This window comes from Salvelinus fontinalis, chromosome 4, assembly GCF_029448725.1.
Source record: "Salvelinus fontinalis isolate EN_2023a chromosome 4, ASM2944872v1, whole genome shotgun sequence".
Classification (NCBI taxonomy): domain Eukaryota; kingdom Metazoa; phylum Chordata; class Actinopteri; order Salmoniformes; family Salmonidae; genus Salvelinus; species Salvelinus fontinalis.
In genome coordinates this window covers 58,035,275-58,055,758 of record NC_074668.1, presented here as the reverse complement: position 1 = coordinate 58,055,758, position 20,484 = coordinate 58,035,275, and the positions used below count along the sequence as shown (strand labels likewise).

General features: G+C 43.2%; 1 protein-coding gene across 1 annotated transcript; it reads right to left on the bottom strand.

The window, feature by feature from the left end:
* Positions 1-583: 583 nt before the first annotated feature.
* On the bottom strand, positions 584-11,814 carry LOC129854045 (zinc finger protein 507-like). Its single transcript, XM_055920668.1, has 7 exons — positions 11,714-11,814; positions 8,441-10,566; positions 7,847-7,964; positions 7,290-7,401; positions 5,465-5,569; positions 4,854-4,988; positions 584-4,692 (listed from the first exon to the last, which is right to left on the bottom strand). The coding sequence occupies exons 2-7, from the start codon at positions 10,562-10,564 to the stop codon at positions 4,284-4,286; spliced, it is 3,003 nt and encodes a 1,000-aa protein (XP_055776643.1). The 5' UTR covers positions 10,565-10,566; positions 11,714-11,814; the 3' UTR covers positions 584-4,283.
* Positions 11,815-20,484: the final 8,670 nt, after the last annotated feature.

Genomic DNA, 20,484 nt, shown 5'->3' with positions numbered 1-20,484 from the left:
CACATTTTAGTATTCATCAGCCAAAGCATGACACCCACCCTGTATTCAAGAGTATGCCGTGTCTAAACCGATGGTGGGGACAAAACAAACACCTCTGATGATGTAAAATAGGGTCTCTTTCACCAGGTGAAAACTATGATCCCTTATTGATTTAACTTTTTAAATCCACTCAGTGTAGATGGAGACGAGATGGGTAGAATAAAAAATAAAAAGTAATCTTAGAAACAATTGAGACGTGGGATTTTTATGTGTTCCATTCTAAGGGTGAATGGGCAAGACAAAATATTTAAGTGCCTTTGATTGGGATATGGTTGTAGGTGCAACACTGCTGGGTTTTTCCACACACAACAGTTTAGAAAGGACACCCAGTCAACCTGACAACTGTGGGAAGCATTGGAGTCAACATGGGCCAGCATCCCTGCCTGTGGAACTCATTTGAAATGTTGTAGAGTTCATGCCCTGACGAATTGAGGGTGTTCTATGTATGGAAGGTTTCGTTCAAATCACAAGGGGTGCAGTCAAAAAGTGATTCAAATCATTTGGAACGACCCATACACTAGTTCAATAAAAAAATAAAACACAGTTTATCAACAAAGTATTTATTACAAAAAAAATACACTGGCTGAGTCATGACATAATATTGTCTATGATGCACAAAATAAATAGATAGCAAGCATCGCTCTGTGGCCTAACGGAGCGAATCCACACTGAACTTAAGCACTGAACACGTTAATCACTGAACAGCGTAAGTGAAATATCACCTTCTCTCCTTTGGCATGAAATGCATGCAGCTCAGTGTAAAACACAAACACTCCCCTTAAATACATTACAGTCAATTAAAAAGCACAGCCATTTTCCAAATTGTTAGCAAATTTGTTTATTAAAAAAAAAAAAGACTTAGTGTTTTTTCTTTACAATATATTTAAAAATAGATTATAAAAAAAATGTCAGTTTGCAATATTACAGTATTTCAACTAATTATGTACAGACCCATCCCACTGGGCACAGACGTCAATTCAACGTCTATTCCACGTTGCTTCAACGTGGAAACAACATTGATCCAACCAGCGTGCGCCCAGTGGGATATTACAGTACCAAGTGATTGGATACATCACAGAGAAAGGGGTGGTGTTACGGAGGCTATTCAGCTCTGACTGAATAACACACCCACGACCTCCTTGGAACATCATTCTGAACAGATGGGCGCACAACAGCACTCCCGGGGCAGACATAGCCTCTAACAAATAGCTAGCGAAAGACTACAAGAGAGACTCTCAGAGAATCAAATCAAAAAAAGGCACAAACGTTGACAGGATGATCAATAATATCACAGTAAAAGGTCTTTGAAAATGCACAATCTACTGACGGTTACCCATCACATGGCACCCTGTAGTTGAACGAGTAGGGACCTGGGGATAAGATTTGGTTAGTCAAACAAAGACCATGTCCAAATCATGCACATCAGATGTCACATACCCGACAAAAGAACTTTCCCCTCCCATCCAGGTTCTCATGTCAGTTCATAGCCTAATTTCTGAAACGAAAGCCGGGGGGGGGAGACAGAGTGGTAGACTCACACGGATGCGTCTCCATCTGAAATCTAACATTTCCAAATCAAATAGACAAATAACAAGGAGTAAAGGAGATTTCCAACCATGGTCGTATACCTAATTGAGTATACAATCTTGCCAGCAGACCGGACATAAGCTACCGAACAAATGTATTAGAACAATTCAGTCATGGATTGTATGTGTGCCATTCAGAGGGTGAAGGGGCAAGACAAAATATTTAAGTGCCTTTGAACGGGGTCTGGTAGTAGGTGCCAGGCTCTCTGGTTTGGTTTTTCACACTCGACACACAAAACGAAGAGATTTAGTCCTGGATCTAAGGTTTCAGCTTCCTACACGTGACAATGTAAATACTGAACCAACAAACAAACAATAAGCCCTCCAGAAATAACAAATTGGCTTCACAAACGACACATTTAGCCAACTCCGCATGGGCAAAATGAACATTAAAATAACCTGACGCTTTCCCACAAGAAATATGTCAGATCTATCCAAAACTATTTGCACATCTGACCCAAAACCACCAATCAATTCACTTAGGCCCATAGTCACTTCCCTATCCCCACTGTATCCCCTCTGTCTCATGGTCTGCATAGGTAAGGAGATCCTTAGGTGCTCAGAACGATGCAGTAAGAAGCTGCACTACAGCACGTCCACGAATAGAATCATACAAAGCGGCGGTCATAAACCCTGATAGATTATACGTAGCAAAAAGTGGCCTATGATCAGCATGAGGTTCTGCCTGGTTGTCTCTTGCTTTAATTCACCCAACCACTCATTAAAATGCAAACTATGTAAATGGGGGGGGGGGGGGGGGGTTAAGTGCAGTTTAAATGCAGACTGTCACGTTCTTCCTGACATTAGTACTTTGAATTGTAAATGAACGTGAGACAATAATAATCTGCCATTATAATGAGAATTTCAGCGTGCAGAAGATAACGATTTAATTTATTTGATACACTGAGCTACACAACCGCAATCCAGAAATCCCATGAATTATGGATATTTAATTTGATCATCATTTCCTACACCCATCTGTCTACATAAAAACAGTAAGGGCATGCAAATCATTGCCAAGTCACCACTCTGCATACCAAGCGTGTTTAGTGTGAAACTAAACGGAAAGGTGAGTGAAGTTCGGAAATACTTTAGCAGAGGTAGTCAAGCGGAAACACCATATTCAACGTCAGTCTACAGTAGTCTATAGGCCGATCACTTGAAAAGCTGGTCATTTATCAACCTCTGCTATTGGTCAATATAGCACAGATTCGAGACAGGCTACTAATGAACCTGCTATTCCTTTGTTCTCACAAAGGTTTAGTATACTAGCACACCGCTCTGTGCTAGTATGTCAATCACTCCAGCCATCCATTATCTACAAGTGCTAGGCCTATATGGAGAAACTTTGGAAATTGCTTAACATATTCAAACTTGGCCATTATTTAGCTAAAACATGAATCTAGAAATGATTATCGTAATCAGAACAGTAATACTTTCACTAAAGTAACTACAAGTAGCCCAGGGTAAACACAGCTGGGTGTTGGCTGCAATCAAAGTTCAATGGTTGTCCATTTACCATCTCCCCACCATAACACCTGTGTCTAACACGACCACTAATATGCACCGTAATAGACTGACCATAGCTTAAAAATTCCTCCCAAACCTATTTCTGCTTCAAGAGCCCTTGATGCTGTGGTGAATATTGGTAAAACAACTTGTTGCCAGCCTATCTATCCTACAGCTTTAGGACACCACCCTCAAGTGACCCATCATTACCATAACATACCAGAGGTCCAATGGGTCAAAATAGCATCAAACAGTGAATTGAACAAAACAAGGCATCTCCTTCGCTTCGACATAACGGAAACCAACACCATAGGCCTACATTGATACATTATTAACCAGCCTGGCCTCGTAGACTAGACGTAACATAGTAAACGTAAATCCAGGACACTCAAATTAGTATAATAGGTTACGTTTCGTATGGTATGTATTAATTTGCGGAAGTCCACCATCCATTTCGTATGATATGTTACGATTTACAATTCATTTTATATGTTACGAATTTGCAAAACATATGTTATGAAATTTGATAAACATATGCTATGTTACGAATTCTAGCTAGGTGGCTAACAGCTGTTAAGAATTTGCAAAATGTACAATATTTATTGTCTCAGATTTACGTACAGAATAATACGAAATGCTCTGAGACCAGGTTGTATTAACCCATATTAAAATATAAATATAGCTATGATGAACACAACATGCAAGTAGATGGCATCTCTGTACAGCCTAGTGCAGGCGCCACAGATAAACTATAAGTGTGAATGATTAAATATATTAAATTATATTAAAGTATTTGAATAGAAAAGCTGCCGTGTGGTCAATATTTGTTTGCTGAGTAAAATGGACTGAGCTCCATTTGTAAATACGGAAATGTCTGTTTGCTGAGGTATTAAACGTGTCTGAACTTGTTCAGGTATAACATTTTACTGCAATGCCTTGAAATTGGAATTTTCCAATTTTCTGTATGTCTGAGCTCCAACAGAGACACTTTTTGTAACCTTCTGTTAAGTACATAAAATTAAGAACCAGAAAACAAGATGCAAGGTACAGTACTTCCCTGTTAAGTTAGACTTAAGTCAGTCTGAGGGAGGTGGTAGGTTCCTGGCTCTCTGTTGGGGTAAGGGGAGGGGTACGGGGTTAAATGCTGTCTCACTGTGCTGTGCTGCCCTCTGCTGGTTGGGCTGCTCCCTGCTGCTGCTCCTTGTTCAGGATGATGCTGATGATGTCTCCTTCATGTTCCTTCATGTGCTCCATCAGTCTCTCCTTGCTGGTAGACTCAAAGCCACAGATACAGCAGCAGAACAGCAGCACACAATACTCCATGCCGGCCCGGGACTGGACCCCCTCCTTCCCGGGGGGGCTGTGCTGGGGGGTTTCACTCTGGGGGGCCTGCTCTCTGGAGGACCACTGGATGAGCTCTGTTGATGCCCCTGAGCCACCTCCCACACTGTCCACAGGGATTCCTGCTAGAGGTGCTGGGTCCTCCTTCCCACCCTGCACCACACCAGACTGCTCTGCCTCCCCCACTGCTGAAACCCTTTGCGGGGCACTGGGGGAACTACAGCCAGGGAGAGAGAGCAGGTTCACCATCAAGACAAAGACATTACCCTACACATCCCTGTTCGCTGGGACTCAAACACAGGCTTCAGTCTGACAGGAAGCTTTTCAGATGGTAAAGGCAGACCGTTAAAACTCCAACCCCCATCAACCCCTACTCACCGGCCGCTCTGGGAGATGGCCTCGTTGATGGCTTTGTTCACCTGCTCGTAGTTGTAGTTCTGATCGCCAGCGTGCTTCCACATGTGAGACTTGAGGGACGGAGGGTGACTGCACACATAGCCACAGAGTGAACACCTGAAAAACAAAAGGAGTAAGTGAGAGGGGGAAAGAGGGAGAGAAAAGAAAGGGCTCAAGTCTGTAGCAGAAGCAGCTGATTTAATATGCTGCTTGGGGTTCACTTTAATCCTCTCAACTCCATTATATCAAAAGGGATCAGCAGCACTAAAGACTCCTCAGGGAAAGGCCTAGTGGCACACATGCTCTGATACTGCTTATCTGTACTGCTCTACATTATGCTCCAGCCAACTCTACACACCCAGACATCCTCCATATCGACACTAAAAGGAGAGTTCATTAGGAGTTCTTTCTGATGGTCAATGAGATGGGTTCTTCGTCCACTTCAGCTTTTTCCTCCATCCCCACACTCTTTCGAAGCACATTGGCCTACTTTCTCTACCTCTCCCACTCCCCTGCCCAGGTCTCCCCTCTCTGACCCTGAGCCGGTCCTCACCTGTACCTCTCCAGAAGCTGAACCTTGACCTGGTCCTCACCTGTACTGCTCCAGTAGCTGGACAGCTTGGTGCTCCTGGGGATGTCTCCTCATGTGGCTCTTCAGGCTGTTCATGTTGGTCGTGGCAAAGTCACAGCTGCAGCACCTACAGTACCAGAGAGTGGGCCAGAGTTTGAGGGAATATCTCTGTACAGGCCTAGTTGTTTGACAGTTTGTGTCGTGCTTAGCTGTTTATGCTCGGCTTACTATTCTGTTTCGGTTGGTACAGCAACAAAAGCCTGGAGGGCCACATTGTTGCCTTGGCGGCTATTTTGTTGCGAACCTCAAAGTGTAACTGGCAGCACAACGTTCAGGGACGCGATACACTGTGTGGCTCAAATGGATAAGATGGCCTTAGTTAAAAGACGTGCGCTTCTCTGTGGAACGGTTTGAAGGGTGTCAAGGATACCAAAGCATAAGCGTAGAAAGACTGCACTCCCTTGCATGAAAGGGCTCTATTGAGGGTCTATAGTGGGAAAACATCAAAACAAACTAGATGTGTGTCTGTGTGTGGCGTTAGAGAATAAGATCCCCCCCCCCCCCCCCCCCCCCCCTCAGACATCTGACGGCGCCTCGAGAACAGGGCCGATCCGCTTACACGAGGGCTGCGGTGTGAGAAATACTCCAGCTGTAGACCGCAGCCAAGGTTAATCTTTATCTAACACTCACTGCCCCCTGCTGGAGATCTGCATCATAACATCGAATTTCTATTTTATTAATGGGTTTGAGTGAGCAATAGGATTCTGTCATTGGAAACATGGAAAGCGGTGAATGTCTGGATGACTAAAATTAACCTAGCCTAGTATGAGCGGCATCATCTGTCGGGCAGCAAGAGCACGCAGCTCTCAACTGGTTGTCGCGTGAAGCACCTCACAGAAGAACGACGCTGGTAGGGTAGGTAGGTAAGATGTTTCAACTTAATCTACCTGTGAATGCTAACTAAAGCAACAATGGGTATGCAAACAAGGTCCCAAGTCTCAGTTGAATCTTTGCGATGCGCAATTCAGTCATCATGGGCTATTTGAATGACGAAAAAAATTACTTCCCAATGAAATTGTGACTGCAAAGTAGGCCTACCTGGCAGAATGATATCATGATGATTAGTATCAATCGGGAGGGCATTGGTTTTGCAAACCCTATATTGTACAGTACAGAAATACCACTAAGCAAACAATGAATAAAAGGGCAACTTCACCCTCCCCAAAATATTTACCAGACCCAAAAAATAGTCTACTGATGTGGTTTAAATCAATGTTGTGGAATTAAAACATTTAAATTGTTAGTTTTTTTCAATTTAAAAAAAAAGTGTGATTTTGAGAGTGAAAACCTGAACAAATTCAGAAACCTGGAAAAACAAAAACGGAATTAAGCAAAATATTAAACTGATGTTATATGGCCCTACAACTGCAGCCTTCTGACTTTTAAAAATCGCTAACAATAACATATTTTTGGAGATTGCGCAAAGGTCTTATATTTTCCCTCAAAACAATCAATGTGAATATGATATTGTCAAGTTCAAATTGTATTATGTGTGTATGGAGGGTGGGTTACTTTAGGCTAGCTTGCTCATCCCACAAATTAAAGATAAAAAAAAAAAAATCACCTGATATTGTAATTATGCACGCATCATCAACTATCCTGTGAGATATTGGCCCGGGCCAGTATTTTTCCCCCCAATTCGGGCCAGTAGCTTTTAGTTGGCACTGGCCTAGTGTGCCACTGGCAAATTTACTTGAATGTCAAGTCCTAAGGAATCCAGACTGCAATCATGACGAATCCTATTGACCTTATTACAAACACACAGACAGTAGACACCCAGCACCAACCTGTAAGGCTTGTCAGAGTTATGGATCCTCCGGTGGTTCCGAACTCCAACGTACGTGGAGCTGGTGTAATCACACACGTCACATTTGTACACCTTCTGCGAACTGATGGAGTCTGGAGAGTGGAACAAAAGTACACATTAGATACTGTGGACAACGGATGCGGTGCCAATGAAATGAAACAACCAAAACGGGTAGTGGAGAGGATAGTTGGTGAGAAATCTTTGATTAAGAGTAAAAAGACTGATCGTGTTTGGTCAAGTTGGAAAACACACTTGGTGCGACGCTCACCATAAAAAAACATTTTATTCAAGCTTTAAAAAAATGTTTTATTAAAGGCTTGACGGTTCAGATAAAGGCCATTGATGAAGGCCAAAATATCAAGCTTTTAATAGTTGCCGAAATAAAACGGATTTTTAACGGTGAGCGAGCATTGCCCTTTTCACTTTGCAATTAGTAAAACATTTTTTTTGGGGGGGGGGGGGTTGCATCTCGACTCGCGTTGGTCGAGCGCCCTTCACTTCGTTCGATTGAAAAACACATTTGACACATTTCCTCACCATCGTCTGTCATCTTTACAGATTCCTCCATGGTTGCCGTGGTTTCAGTGACAGGGGTTAGTGTTGCGCCGGTGTCGCCCAAACCGTGCTGGTCTGTCTCGTGGTTCCTCAGCTGACTCTGTGGAAAGGGTCAGTAATAAAAGAACAAGTCAAAACTTAAATGAGATCTTCTAGGGCTGTGAAAAAAAAAGCACACAGGCTACCCTCACCTCTCCTAAAAAGGATTTCTGATATCTATGGAGTTCAAAACCCCACAGAATGATGGACTTAATGATGTCTGCAGAAACGGGCGAGGCGTGAAAGTAATGAAATCAATAGGCTAGTTCTCTACTCCCTGAATCAAACTAAACTTCCCCTGCTGCACTGCGCCAACCAGCACTATGCTGCAGAAAAAAACTTCCAACTCAACATCTCACTTCTACAATCAGTTCCATCTCATCTTATCTTTATGACCGTAATTTGGGTCATCGAGAAACAAAAACTCAAGAGCAATATTCTCTCCTAGAGGAGGAGCGACTTCAATAAAAAATCTCTGCCCAGGGACATTGAGGCACACAGTCTGTCCTAATTTCTCTCTTCAGTCTTTCTACTCACTTTGTAATAGAAGGCCTCAGTACACTGCTTGCAGTGGTACAGCCTGGTCTTGCAGTGGTTGATCATGTGGCTCTCTAGATCTTTGCTGTCCAGGGCAATGTGTTCACAGATGGGACACTGGTAGGGCTGTCTCTGGCGGTGTACTCGCAGGTGCTGCTTGATGTAGCCCTTGTTCCCACTACTGTAGCGACACAGGCGACAGCGGTAGGGCCTCTCGCTGCCAGGGATGTAGTCCACCAGACCCCCACCAGGGTTACCCGGGTCCCCCCCCCCACAGGCGCTGACCTCCCCAGCGTATTGGCTCTGGGCGTTGTCCTGGAGCTCCTTCAGGATGTCCTCGTCCGAGGCATTCTGGTCCGAGCGCTCCTTTAGCCTCTCTATGACCGTCAGCAGGGACAGGCTGATGCCAGCCTTGGCGGGGCCCTCGGCCAGCCAGTCCTCTCTGGACCCCTGCAGCTCTAGGTCTACCAGCGCTGCCCCCACGCTGCCCATGCTGGTCAGCTCCTCTACTGCTGCAGGGGCTCTGTCGGCTGCTACTGCTGCAGCCGTGGCCATCTCCAGGAGCCTCTGGCCCGTGTCAGGGCTCTGGGAGCCCTGGCCCACGATGCTCCTGATGTGCTCCGCGGTCCTCATGGGCATGGTCACCAGGGTTTCAGCGGCCAGGGAGTGCAGCCTCAGAGACTCAGAGTGGGTCCTCCTGCGGGCTGGGGGAGCATTCTCGTCACGTGGGGGGTCCGTGGTGGTCTGCTGACTCTCACTGTTGCTCCAGCCAATCACCACCTCCTGCTGCCCATCCTTGTCAACAAACAGTGGCTGGTTCTCCACATGGCCCGCCTCCTCTGCAGCCAGCAGGCTCTTGTCTCTGCCCAACTCTGGGCTGGAGAGGGGCTGGGTGGCCAAAGGTTCCTCTGCGCAGGGCAGTCGTTCCACTATGACGTTGATATGGTCTGCACTATTGGGGCTGCAGCTGATGATCTTCTGGGCTGACGACAGGAGGCTGTCTTTTGTACTGGTAATATGACAACAGTCCTGCATAGGTTCCACCTCAGTCTCTGTGGTCACCTGTACCTCCAACATTGGTTCCTCAGTGACAGGGTCTTTAGAGGATTTGGTGATTGGTTCTGTCATAGCCTCATTCCCACATTCCGCCACAGGGGCACAGAGGTTGATCTGGAAAGTGGACATTTTGTTGAGGTTCTGAGATTTCTCTGGGACCGGGGTGAGGACTACTATGGCTTCCTCTGCAGGAGGAACTACAGGAGGTGCTGGTGCCACTGCCTCGTCCTCAAAGATAGGGTAAGAGCAGTCCACCAGACCTGCGTGCTTCCATGCATGGGTCTTTAACATTCGCTGCTGTCCACACACATAGCTGCAGATCAGGCAGCGGTACATCCCATACTCCTCATAGCTGTACCACTTCTTCTTAGCAGGGATCTCCTCAGCACAGTCCATGGCGGTTTTGAACACAGCCTCCTCCACACTACCCCCCATCCCTAACCCCTCATTTCCCTCGCTGGCCTGCTGGCTGGGTACAGGGTTCTTGTTAGAGTTGCTGCAGTCAAAGTGGAGCCTGACGTGGGCCTCTAGCTCCTCTTGGTGGCTGGAGGTGAAGCGACACTCAGAACACATGAGGATGAGGTCACTGTGCTGCTCATCATGCTGCCGCAGGTGCTCCTTAAGCAGGCTCAAGGTCGGGGACAGGAACCGACACAGGCTGCACTGGTAACAGGTGATGGTCCTACTGCTGCCAGCGGGGGCATATTTGTCTGGCTGGATCTCCTGCTCTTTCACCTCTTCCTCCAACTCCCGGGCTCTCTTACAGGGGGAGGACCCACCACTGCCCTCCCTGATCTCTGGGACTCTGACGGAGGCACAGGACATGAGGGCTCTCTTCTTCCCAGCCAGGGTGAATCGACGCGGGCGCTTCTCCACGATCTTGCTGAGCTTCTCTATCACCTCGATGAGGGAGTCTGCAGCCTGTTTCTGCTGCTGCCTCTGGTCATCATCCCTGGGCTCCATCAGGGTACCTGGGGGCGTTTCTAACCTTCTTTCAGGGATGAAGACAGTCTCCTTTTGGCCTCTAGAGTGGGGGACCAAGATGGCAACTCCACTGCTGTCCTCCATGCCTGTAGAAAGCAAAACAAGCCTGTTAAAACTACCACAATCAGCTTGGCATGCACAGCACAGAAATATGATCATGGCTTGTAAACTCTGTTAATGTGTCTCTTGCAAATATCGTTTTGCTATCTTCGCAAATGTTCTTCTTTCCATCTTAGTCACACACAAACAAATGTGTTTAGGCTTACACTGAAAAAGAAACCTGTTGTGTTACTGTCTGGGGCAGTGTGCAAAAAACAGCAGGGGTCATAGAGTACAGTGCTTGACTTGGAAAGTCCCAATCAGAGTTATTTTGTTTTACCATTCCTACTTCCAAGTATTCTAGTTGATAGAAAACACTGTGGTAATTCAGTCAAGCGGATCACTGATAATTGAATAAGGATGCAATGTTATTTTCCAGTGTCACAGAGGAAGACATTCCTGTGGTTAAGCACATCATGTCTGCAATTGGTACCACACTTTCCCCTTTGACCGCAATCCAGGTTCTCTTTTCTTTGGGTTCTGCTTTTAAGGAATAGCCTAGGCCTAAATATCACTGAACTACCTAGTGCTCCTTCTGCAAAATTGACAAAGACCTTGGGTAGGCAAATAGTTGCTCGCACAATCCACAAACTGCAGTATATTAAGGGAATGTTCAAATCAAAGACATTCAAATAAGATTTTTGCTAGGGTTTGGTAGCAGACCACTTTGGCTTAGTAACTAGCTGAACAGGGACATCGATATGTGTGCATGACTAGGAGGACTGCCCTCTGACAGAACGAGCTAAAAATAACATTTAATTCACGGAGGCGTGGTGGGTTGACTCTGCCTTTGGCTAGCTCACGAAAGCAAAATAATGATCTGTAAAAGCTTATAGCTAGCTAACTTATCTAGCAAAATGGCAGGTTACATAGCCACAATAATCGCGCAGCTGTGTCGAGAACATGGAGTCCAACGCTAGAGACATGCATTATTTATCTGGAAAAAGGGGCAGGACATGCACTGTACATGACAACAAGCCAACCGCTTGAAGATAAGCTAAGCTAGCAGTAGCACACGAGTCTCTCACCCAACGCACTGTAAAATATATCTAGCTATTTGATTTGCTTCTTGTTTAATAAATATCAAAGTAAAGGGTCATGCGACTTTTATGTGTCAGTTAGCTAAGTACTTACTGAACCGGCAAATATGAATGATCTTTGGCCTCAAAACAAAATACAAAAAATGTGCTTTATCCTTTAGCAATAAAGGTGGCCTCTGTCTCTCACACTAAAATGGCGAGGATGGAGCACTGATCACGTGACTCCAACCTAAATGGTCAGGTGACCAAGATGGAATCCGTCGTAATTTGAGACAGAATCAGAGACCCACAAAAAATCCACTGAACAGTTACTGACAGCATTGGTTTGTGAGTATGTAGTATGGGTGAATTCACAAGTAATATGCCTTAGGATAATGCAATCAAGCCCAAATTGTAAACGCATATCTAACGGAGGTAAAGTGCAGGTGCAGCTCTGTCACTGAGAAGCTAATATTCAATGTGCTTTGTAGTGCATAATGACCTTAATTTATCTCCCAAATATATTTTAAATCTAAAACTTGCTCTTCTTCAATTTATATTCACCGCTCATCCCACCAGTTTGTGGAAATCAAATACTGCCATCTAGTGCTTGTTAAAGGACATTGAAAGGCTTGTTCAATTGCATGCACCAGGACCGACTTTAGGAAACCCTCCCTCAACCAATAGTAGGCCATTAAAATATATAGAATATCCTTCATTCATCTCTCTGTATAACTTGACCACCATGACATTGTTTGCACACCACCATGAAACACCAAACAAGAGGAAAGCGACTTTAAAATCCTAGGGACGAAATGCAAACAGTTTGGAAAGCTGTTTTAACATAAATTCATATTTTTTTTTATATCAAATTCAATTATCGATATCAATAACTCAAATTTTGTTTAATAAATGTTTTTATGTAAACAAATATACAATAATGACGTTCATGGGGGCATTTGCATTCTCTGCTCCCACTGACAGATAGACAGGAAGACACAGGTGAGCGACATGGCTGGCCCGCACTTCTTATTAATCATGCATTACTTCATTGATATTCAAGGTTCTTGAAGCTGATTGGTTTTCAGTCTTAATAATGCAAATATGCTAATATATACGGCATTCAACAATTATTGACATAAAAAAGTGTAATTATCATATATCAGTAATAGTTTTTTTAATATAATTTTTTTTTAAATTATCGATATCAATAACTTGAAATATTTGATACCAAACTATTTTTGATACAAAAAGTTAAGTATTGATGAATCTATTATCAATATAAAACATTTGAAATTCAATTATTGAAACAAAAAATACAATTATTAATATAAAAATGATATTAATATAATGTTAAAACAGCTTTTCATACAAAGTTACCCTTACTCATAACTCCAATTCCATTGCATTTCATTGAACCATCATTGGATGTCCCCTTTAGCCGACCCTGCCCAAATGCTGTCTGAACGCAAATAGCTACACCTAGCACGCGATACAGTTTGTTTTTCTTACAAAAAAAAATACATTACCCAGTTTAGGAATGTTGCACCCGAATATATTTTGAAAATCACGTGATTCAGCCGGAAATGTGGAATGTAATGTTCCAATGGAAATGTGAGGACAGGGTGAGAGGTAGTCACTAAACGCTGTGATGCCTTCAACTTTGTAGGCAATGCCACGTACATTTACAAAAAAACTAAACTGTCCCTTTTCTGTCACAAATGTTGAATACAATCATATTTGAACTTACTCTGCTGATTTGTCGTGGTCCTTCAGCTGGTTGAAATTTTTTGACAAAATATCCACAGGAAAGTATTATTAAAACGACTTCAAAATGCAGGTCTATGTGTGTGGCAATCAAGATGTGTTTGCTCATGACTGAAGGCACATGCCTGCGATGCAGGCATACTAACAGGTTTTTACATGGTTTTGTGCATGTGCCGGGTGATAGAAATGTCAACTTTGAGCAGCTAAAGAACCAACCGACCGGTAGAGTAAGTTCAAATATAATGTTTCTTAAACATTCTGGCTTGTAAGGAAAATGTCCACGATTTTGCAGTGCTTTGTTTCAGACTGTATACCAAGAATCGGTATCAAAGTCAGATTTATTAGGCAAGGTGAGAGGGTGTCATAGCCGAGGTGTTGTGTGAAAATAGCCAGGTGCAACTTTGGTAAACTGCGCTCAGTAGGTGTATATTTTGTATTTGAAAGGTTCTTTCCCGCTTATATGAAAGTTAAGTTCCAAATGTTTCCAAAACTGTACTGCTAGTGAGGATTAATAAAGTTTCTAAATGTTAAAACAAGGCGTCGGGATTGCAGTCATGTGCAATTGAGAACTCAACGGCTGGGTTTACCCCCTTGGCTTCTTGAGAGCTAGCTACCCATATACACCACTGTCACACATATTTGCACATGAAAAATAGGCCTATCCCATATCAATGTGATACCAGAACATGTTATATGATAAACATTGTTATTCCATTTCAAACCACAGCTGGCCTGTCTCTGACAAACATCATCTTGATTTTCAAATGAGGAAATAAGAGGGACACATTAAATGTATTTGTTATTAACCGCAATACTATCAATAAAGCCGCTGTGGAGAAGGACTGTGGACACCTGAAGTTACTGGTCAAGGGCTGGGTCCCCATGCTGTTGGGTGAGTTTTTGAATAGCACAGTGGAACCACTGCAGCAGCGAGACATCCATAGGGTGGATGAACATAGTCTGTCACATGGGTCTGTGTACCCTGATGTGTAGTCGAGACGTGACCATGCTATCCAATCCCTGGACAGCAGGGCCACGCATTACTACGTAGACAAAAGCCTAAACATCCTTTGTCTGTCAGGAATATTGAGTACAATTATATTTGAACTTATTCTACCAATTGTCTGTGGGGTGGTTCTTATATAGGGTGTAATTTGAGTCAAAATATCCAAAGGAATGTATAATTAAACAGACTTTTTTTGTCTCATATTCCACCCTATATGAGAACCAACCCCATGGACAATTGGTAGTTCAAATAAAATTGTATTCAACATTTGTGACAAACAAGGGACGTTTAGGTTTTCGTCTATGTAATAATCAGGGTTGGGGTCAATTCCATTACATTTCCAGTCAATTCAGAAGGTAAACCGAATTCAATTCAAAATGTTCTTCATTAAAAAAGCATTGAAGAGATTTGGAATTGGAATTTCTGTGTACTTCCTGATTTGACTGGAATTGAAATGGTTTTGACCCGACCCTGGTAATAATGCGTGGCCCTGCAGCCCAGGGATTGGATAGCATGGTCACGTCGGGACTACCCAATGTGATATTCATTCAGTGTGTATCTATTTCCCTTGAGCTTCAGGTAAAATATGGATGAAATCATCTGAGAGTGTGTGGGGTTTTGCATGCTGCAGACAAAGGCCTAGTCTCAGGGTCCAGCCAATCCAGTAATGTAGTGTCTCGGTGTGTACTGGGCTGAGCATAGTGCTGGTGGTCACTAGAGAGAGACGTTCATACAGGGCTGAGGAGAGAGGACGTGAGTTGGTCCAGTAATGCCATGGCTGGATTTATTGTTTTAATTACATTTCCAGGCTTTTATCATACACTGTTTATGGTGGTGATTTGTCCACTGTATGACTTTGTTTGTAGAGCCAAAACTGTATTATTTGAGGGCTTCCTTGGTTTAGTGTGGTGGGGAGTTGCTACAGTATGTTTACTGTTGTCTAAACCTATGACTATGTCAAGATTTATCTCCAGCAAGTCAGACCTAACCAATACCCACCAAGATTTACTGTCCAATCATGATGTTTACCTACATTTAGCTGCTGGTTGGTTGTTTTTTGGTAGCCTACACACACAGACATCTCTGCTCCACCACCATAACAGCCCCCCTCCATCCACACAACAATAGTGTGTGAGTTCAGAGATACACAGTCCATCTGACCCCCTTTATATTAAACAAATAAAGGTATGCCATGGGCTGCTTATTATTAATATCAATCTGACAGTGTAGGGGGGTGCTATTAGAGGTCAGGTTCCCTCCCGTGCTGCAGTGGTGCAGCCTCAGAGGAGGCTGGTAGGAGGAGCTATAGGAGTACGGGCTCACTGTAATGGAACAAATGGAACGGATTCACAACATGCGGTTTCCCAATGCTTGATGCGCCTGATACCGTTCCATTTATTCCACGCCAGTCCTCCCATAGCTCCTCCCACCAGCCTCCTCTGGTCCACATATTCCCCCGCCGCTGTACTTGGTCAAGTTGCATATACATCTTCTTCCACATGATTTTATTAACTCTCATATCTACACCTCCTATTACCACAGCTGCCTCTCATTCAAAGGCACACAGCCTGCTCTCTAATTTGAAGTGACAAGCCATATACTTTCGCTCACACATTACGCGCTAGCCTCGGGCAAGGGAGCCTGCTCCTTTGAAAATGTTGGAATCAAGTTATTTCTATGGAAGTATTAAAGTAATACCTCAGTTTAAGCTATTATTTCAGAGTTTTTTTCCCTTCACCTGGAGGGCTCAGGGAGTGGTAGAAACGGGGAGAGGGAAAAACAGAGAAAGAGATGTACAGCATTGCGCCACGTTTTGACAACACCTTTGATGAGTTGATGAGTCAATATGTGTGAAGCTTATTGAATGCAGACAAAGACAAAAAGCTCATTTGATGGTTATGTGTGTGTTTTCTATGTAAATGCTTGTTTGTGTGGGGTTGCTTGTCTATATTTTAACGTGTGTGTGTGTGTGTGTGCTCACACCTGTGTCTTTGTGTGTGTCCGAGTGTGTGTGTGTGATCGTTGTCAGTGTGTATTTTTGAGAGTGAAGAGGAGAAGCCCCAGAGGACTGTGTGACCCAAACCCTGTCTGATGATGCCACAATGTGCTAGAGCAGCTCTGTCACACCACCACTGACATTAACATCACATCACTCAAACCACATACCACATTACTTCTGCAATTCCTATTCCTACTACCAAGACTCATGCATCATCACCATCATCACCACACCACACAAATCAATACTGACATCACTTTTTAACTGAGCTGTTGTTCCTCTCTCCCCATCTGTCAATCCTCCATCAGTCAGCACATGCATTCATCTTTGATGTAGCCAAACTGCTGTTTCCACTCCAACCAGTGAGTGGTGCTAGAAGCCTTGCACCACTGGAACTCTGGCTAGCGTCAGGACATTGTGACCTTTGACATGCATTCATTTATCACCTCTGTCTACGGAGCACCATTTGAGTGCACGGCCATGGGCGGCCGTACATTATTTGGCTGTGTTCTCACTTCCCACATATCATATATGTGAGGCACGGGAGGACAACAAGGGGGGGGGGGGGGGGGGGGGCTATATTGTTTTGTGGCAAATTGATGTGATCCATCTGACCATGTGACTCCTGCAACACACTCCCTAAGTGACCACCGAAGGGCTAGAATTGCATTGTGGGTCTTTAGGCAATAAGGGACGATCTATGTCCTCCATTTTGCTGGGGGGAACAAACAAAACGTCAGCCCGTGTTCATATATTTCACACTCCTTTTCCCTAAAATATATGCTCTCCGTAGAAACATTTCTGTGGCTCGCACACGGCTGCTTTTGGAATCATTTTCTAGAGAGCCTTTGGCTTATTTGTGGTCTCTGATCCGATTTCCCACCTCTCCGCTGTGATTTCTCATTCCATGGTTGCCTTAACGAATCTCTCAGCACTGTTTTACTTGGAGAAAATACCACCGCAGAACACTTTCACTGCAAAATGAGTACGCACAGGAATATGAACAGCAACTTACAGCCTGCATAATTTGTAATTGCTACAATCCATAAAAACACAGTTTCATACAGCGATGTTCGATTTGGACATTATTTACCCCATCCATGACAATGGACACAATCTGGGTACAATTCATAACTAAGTTGGGTTAAGAATTGGGGCGGCAGGTTGCCTGGGGGTTAGAGCGTTGGGCCAGTAATCAAAAGGTTGCTCGATTGAATCCCCGAGCTGACAAGGTAAAAATCTGTCTTTCTGCCCCTGAACAAGGCAGTTAACCCACTGTTCCTAGGCCGTCATTGTAAATAAGAATTTGTTCTTAACTGACTTGCCTAGTTAAATAAAGGTACAAAAATAAATAATTGCTGGCATATTGGTTACCATTTCACATAGGGAGCCATGGAGCCCCATGATTGCCAAAATAGCTGAAGCTCCACTTTTATTGTGTTATGCTAATGGTACATTACATTACAGAGGTCCTCATTGGAGATGGTTATAAGTGCTTTATCTCAGAGCGGTTAAAGGGTCCTCTTCATTCCCCAGTCTGCCACTATTTGTAATGGAGACACATTTAGAATGAGAGAAGAGGAGTGCCTGGCCATGAAGGAGACAGGGACAATAATGCTGGCATGAGGATCACTGTGTGTGTGTGGGTGTGTGTGTGTGTGTCATTTGTTTGACTGAATAGCTATTATGATCTCATGTCTGTCCATGACTGGATATACACAGTGGTTTATCTCAAGATTAAAATGTTCGACCTTCCAAAGATACTAAGCATATGGAACTGCAGATATGCTCTCATGCACACATGCACACACAGAACTCACCAATTTTTTTTTGTTGTGTTCGACTATTTTAAACAATTGAATGTTTTGTGCATGTTTAGTAATATGGCAATATTCACATACCATGCATTTTATGTACCTCCTATCTACCTCCCCCTGATTCATATCTGAAGTTTTTAAACAAAAAGCCGCAAATTGCAGTAACATTACCCTTCGATTGCTCACCGTGGAACAATTTTCCTTTAGCCAGTGAAATTAATTAGTTATTGATCTATGACTAGTTGAATAAAATGAAGTGAATGAATGAATAAGTGAATAAATGGCAGGATTTGTGCCTCAGGTAGTTATCCACTTTTGTGGACGTCATGCTTTGCAGCTTCCATTTTTCATATGTCATTGATTACTATGGAAAGAGTGGCTATGGCTAATGTTTAACTTATCGGTTTAATAGGTTCGAATTAAACTGATTAGTAGCAAATTACAGACAGTTGCCAACAGGTGAGACATTTCCCTGTAATATGAGGGGAATTGTTCAGAAACAATGATTGTTTTCATGTATTAAGCCTTTTGCTTTCACAACTCCTTTAGGAACTACCTATGCACTATGTCCAGGCCTGTGGACTCTCTACCTATCCCGTAAGCAAATACAGCAACTCTAAATCAACACTAGGTTATTCTTTCTCCTTGCTGCTGTCTACCAGTATGGTAGATTCTTACAGAAGAAACTAAACCCCCTCAGCAAAAAGAGGAAAGAGAGGAAGCCAATGTAAAGATTATGGTGCAGCGAAATAGATTAGTTTTGCTTGACCAACTAAGTGGTGTGTGGCTGTGGAAAGTTGTGTGCTAATTGAAATCTTCCTAAGGATCTTCTTAAATAGATATCATTAGCACTCGGGAAAGGATCGGCCAGCTAATAAACATTTATTTATAGCAAATTATTGCCTAATGTATCAAATTAACAACATGCAGCAACCAAGATTTATACATGACGTTAGAAACCTGTATTACATTTACTTAAGGTATTCAGCCAAGCACATGTTCATATAAAACACTTTTTTTTTTATAGATTGCGGTTTATGATAGAATATGTAAGATTAACCGCTCTCTGTGTGTTTTTGTTTGACAGATTTATGGTTGCCATAAAGTTTGTTTATTAGACTGGCGCAAATAATTAAATTGTGGAGTTTTAAGTGCCGTATTCACCTAATGTAAGGAACTAACGTGTGTAAATACCAGCCCGTAAAACTGGAATTATCTCTGAAGTCAAGGAGTCAAAATATTTACCTCTATAAATCTGCCTTTAACATCTCACTGATTATGGTCAGCAGACACCCTGTCGATGCGCCTTTATTTTGTGCTCAACAGCAGGAGACAAATGCTCTTTTTCAAATGACTGTTTTTCATTGCTGCTAATTTCCTTTGCCCTTTAAAATGAAGGGATTGGCACACAGAGGAGAACTCTAGAGGTTAAACTGCATCACCCAGCACCATTATCACCAGTCTGAATGTACTGGGCCTAACACTCAACTACCCAATTAGGTCAGGAAAAGGGATTGAACATCAGATTGATTTCTAGAATATTAGGAATAATCTTACATTCCTTTGTGTGAGATAATTGGACGCCTTCACATCTGTTTTGCCACACAAGGACATTTGTTTGACCTGCCTCCATGAAAATGATGTGCCAAAACTGTTGTGATCTCACGTAAGCACTGTTTCATTGATTATTAGTATGGAGTGTTTCCTGGTATGTATTACGACGATAAGAACATGGAACAGCAGAGGATGGTAAGTCCTCCCTATCTGGTAACATCCACACTATTTCAGTATGTCACTGTATTAAGAACATTTTCGTTTTTTGGTTGGTCATTTAAAATAAAACCGAACAATTCCTGAGGTGTGTGTGTGTGTACTGTACATCCAAACATCCATACTGTGCACCTCTTCCCCCACTCTTCACTACAGACAACAGCTCCAGAGGAAGATAAATGTCTTCCCTCTGAGAAATCCAATAGAAATTCAGATGCATTTAACAAGTAGAGAATCCAAACTTTCCCCTTGTAGTTTGTGTCTGAACAGGAGGACAGGCCTAGGGAGAGAGGGAGACAACGAGCTTTGTTCTGCGACAAACTGTCTGTTCCCTACACACAATCTGTGTTCTGGGATATTAGTGAAAATACTGTAAACTGTATGAGATACAATAATTGTTATTTCCTGGCTCATCCCAACATGGTGTTAATCTCATGTACTGAAATATGTAGTCTGTTGACTCCTGCACATGTGAGTAGAGGGTCAAACACTATTTAGCCAGACAATGATAACATGGGGTTAGAGCG

Coding starts and splice junctions, on each gene's coding strand:
- LOC129854045 (XM_055920668.1), bottom strand. CDS start 10,564: ATGGAGGACAGCAGTGGAGTTGCCATCTTGGTCCCCCACTCTAGAGGC. Junction 4,989..5,464: donor CAGCTACTGGAGCAGTACAG/GTGAGGACCAGG, acceptor TTTGTTTTTCAG/GTGTTCACTCTGTGGCTATG. Junction 4,693..4,853: donor GCCATCTCCCAGAGCGGCCG/GTGAGTAGGGGT, acceptor CCCTGGCTGTAG/TTCCCCCAGTGCCCCGCAAA.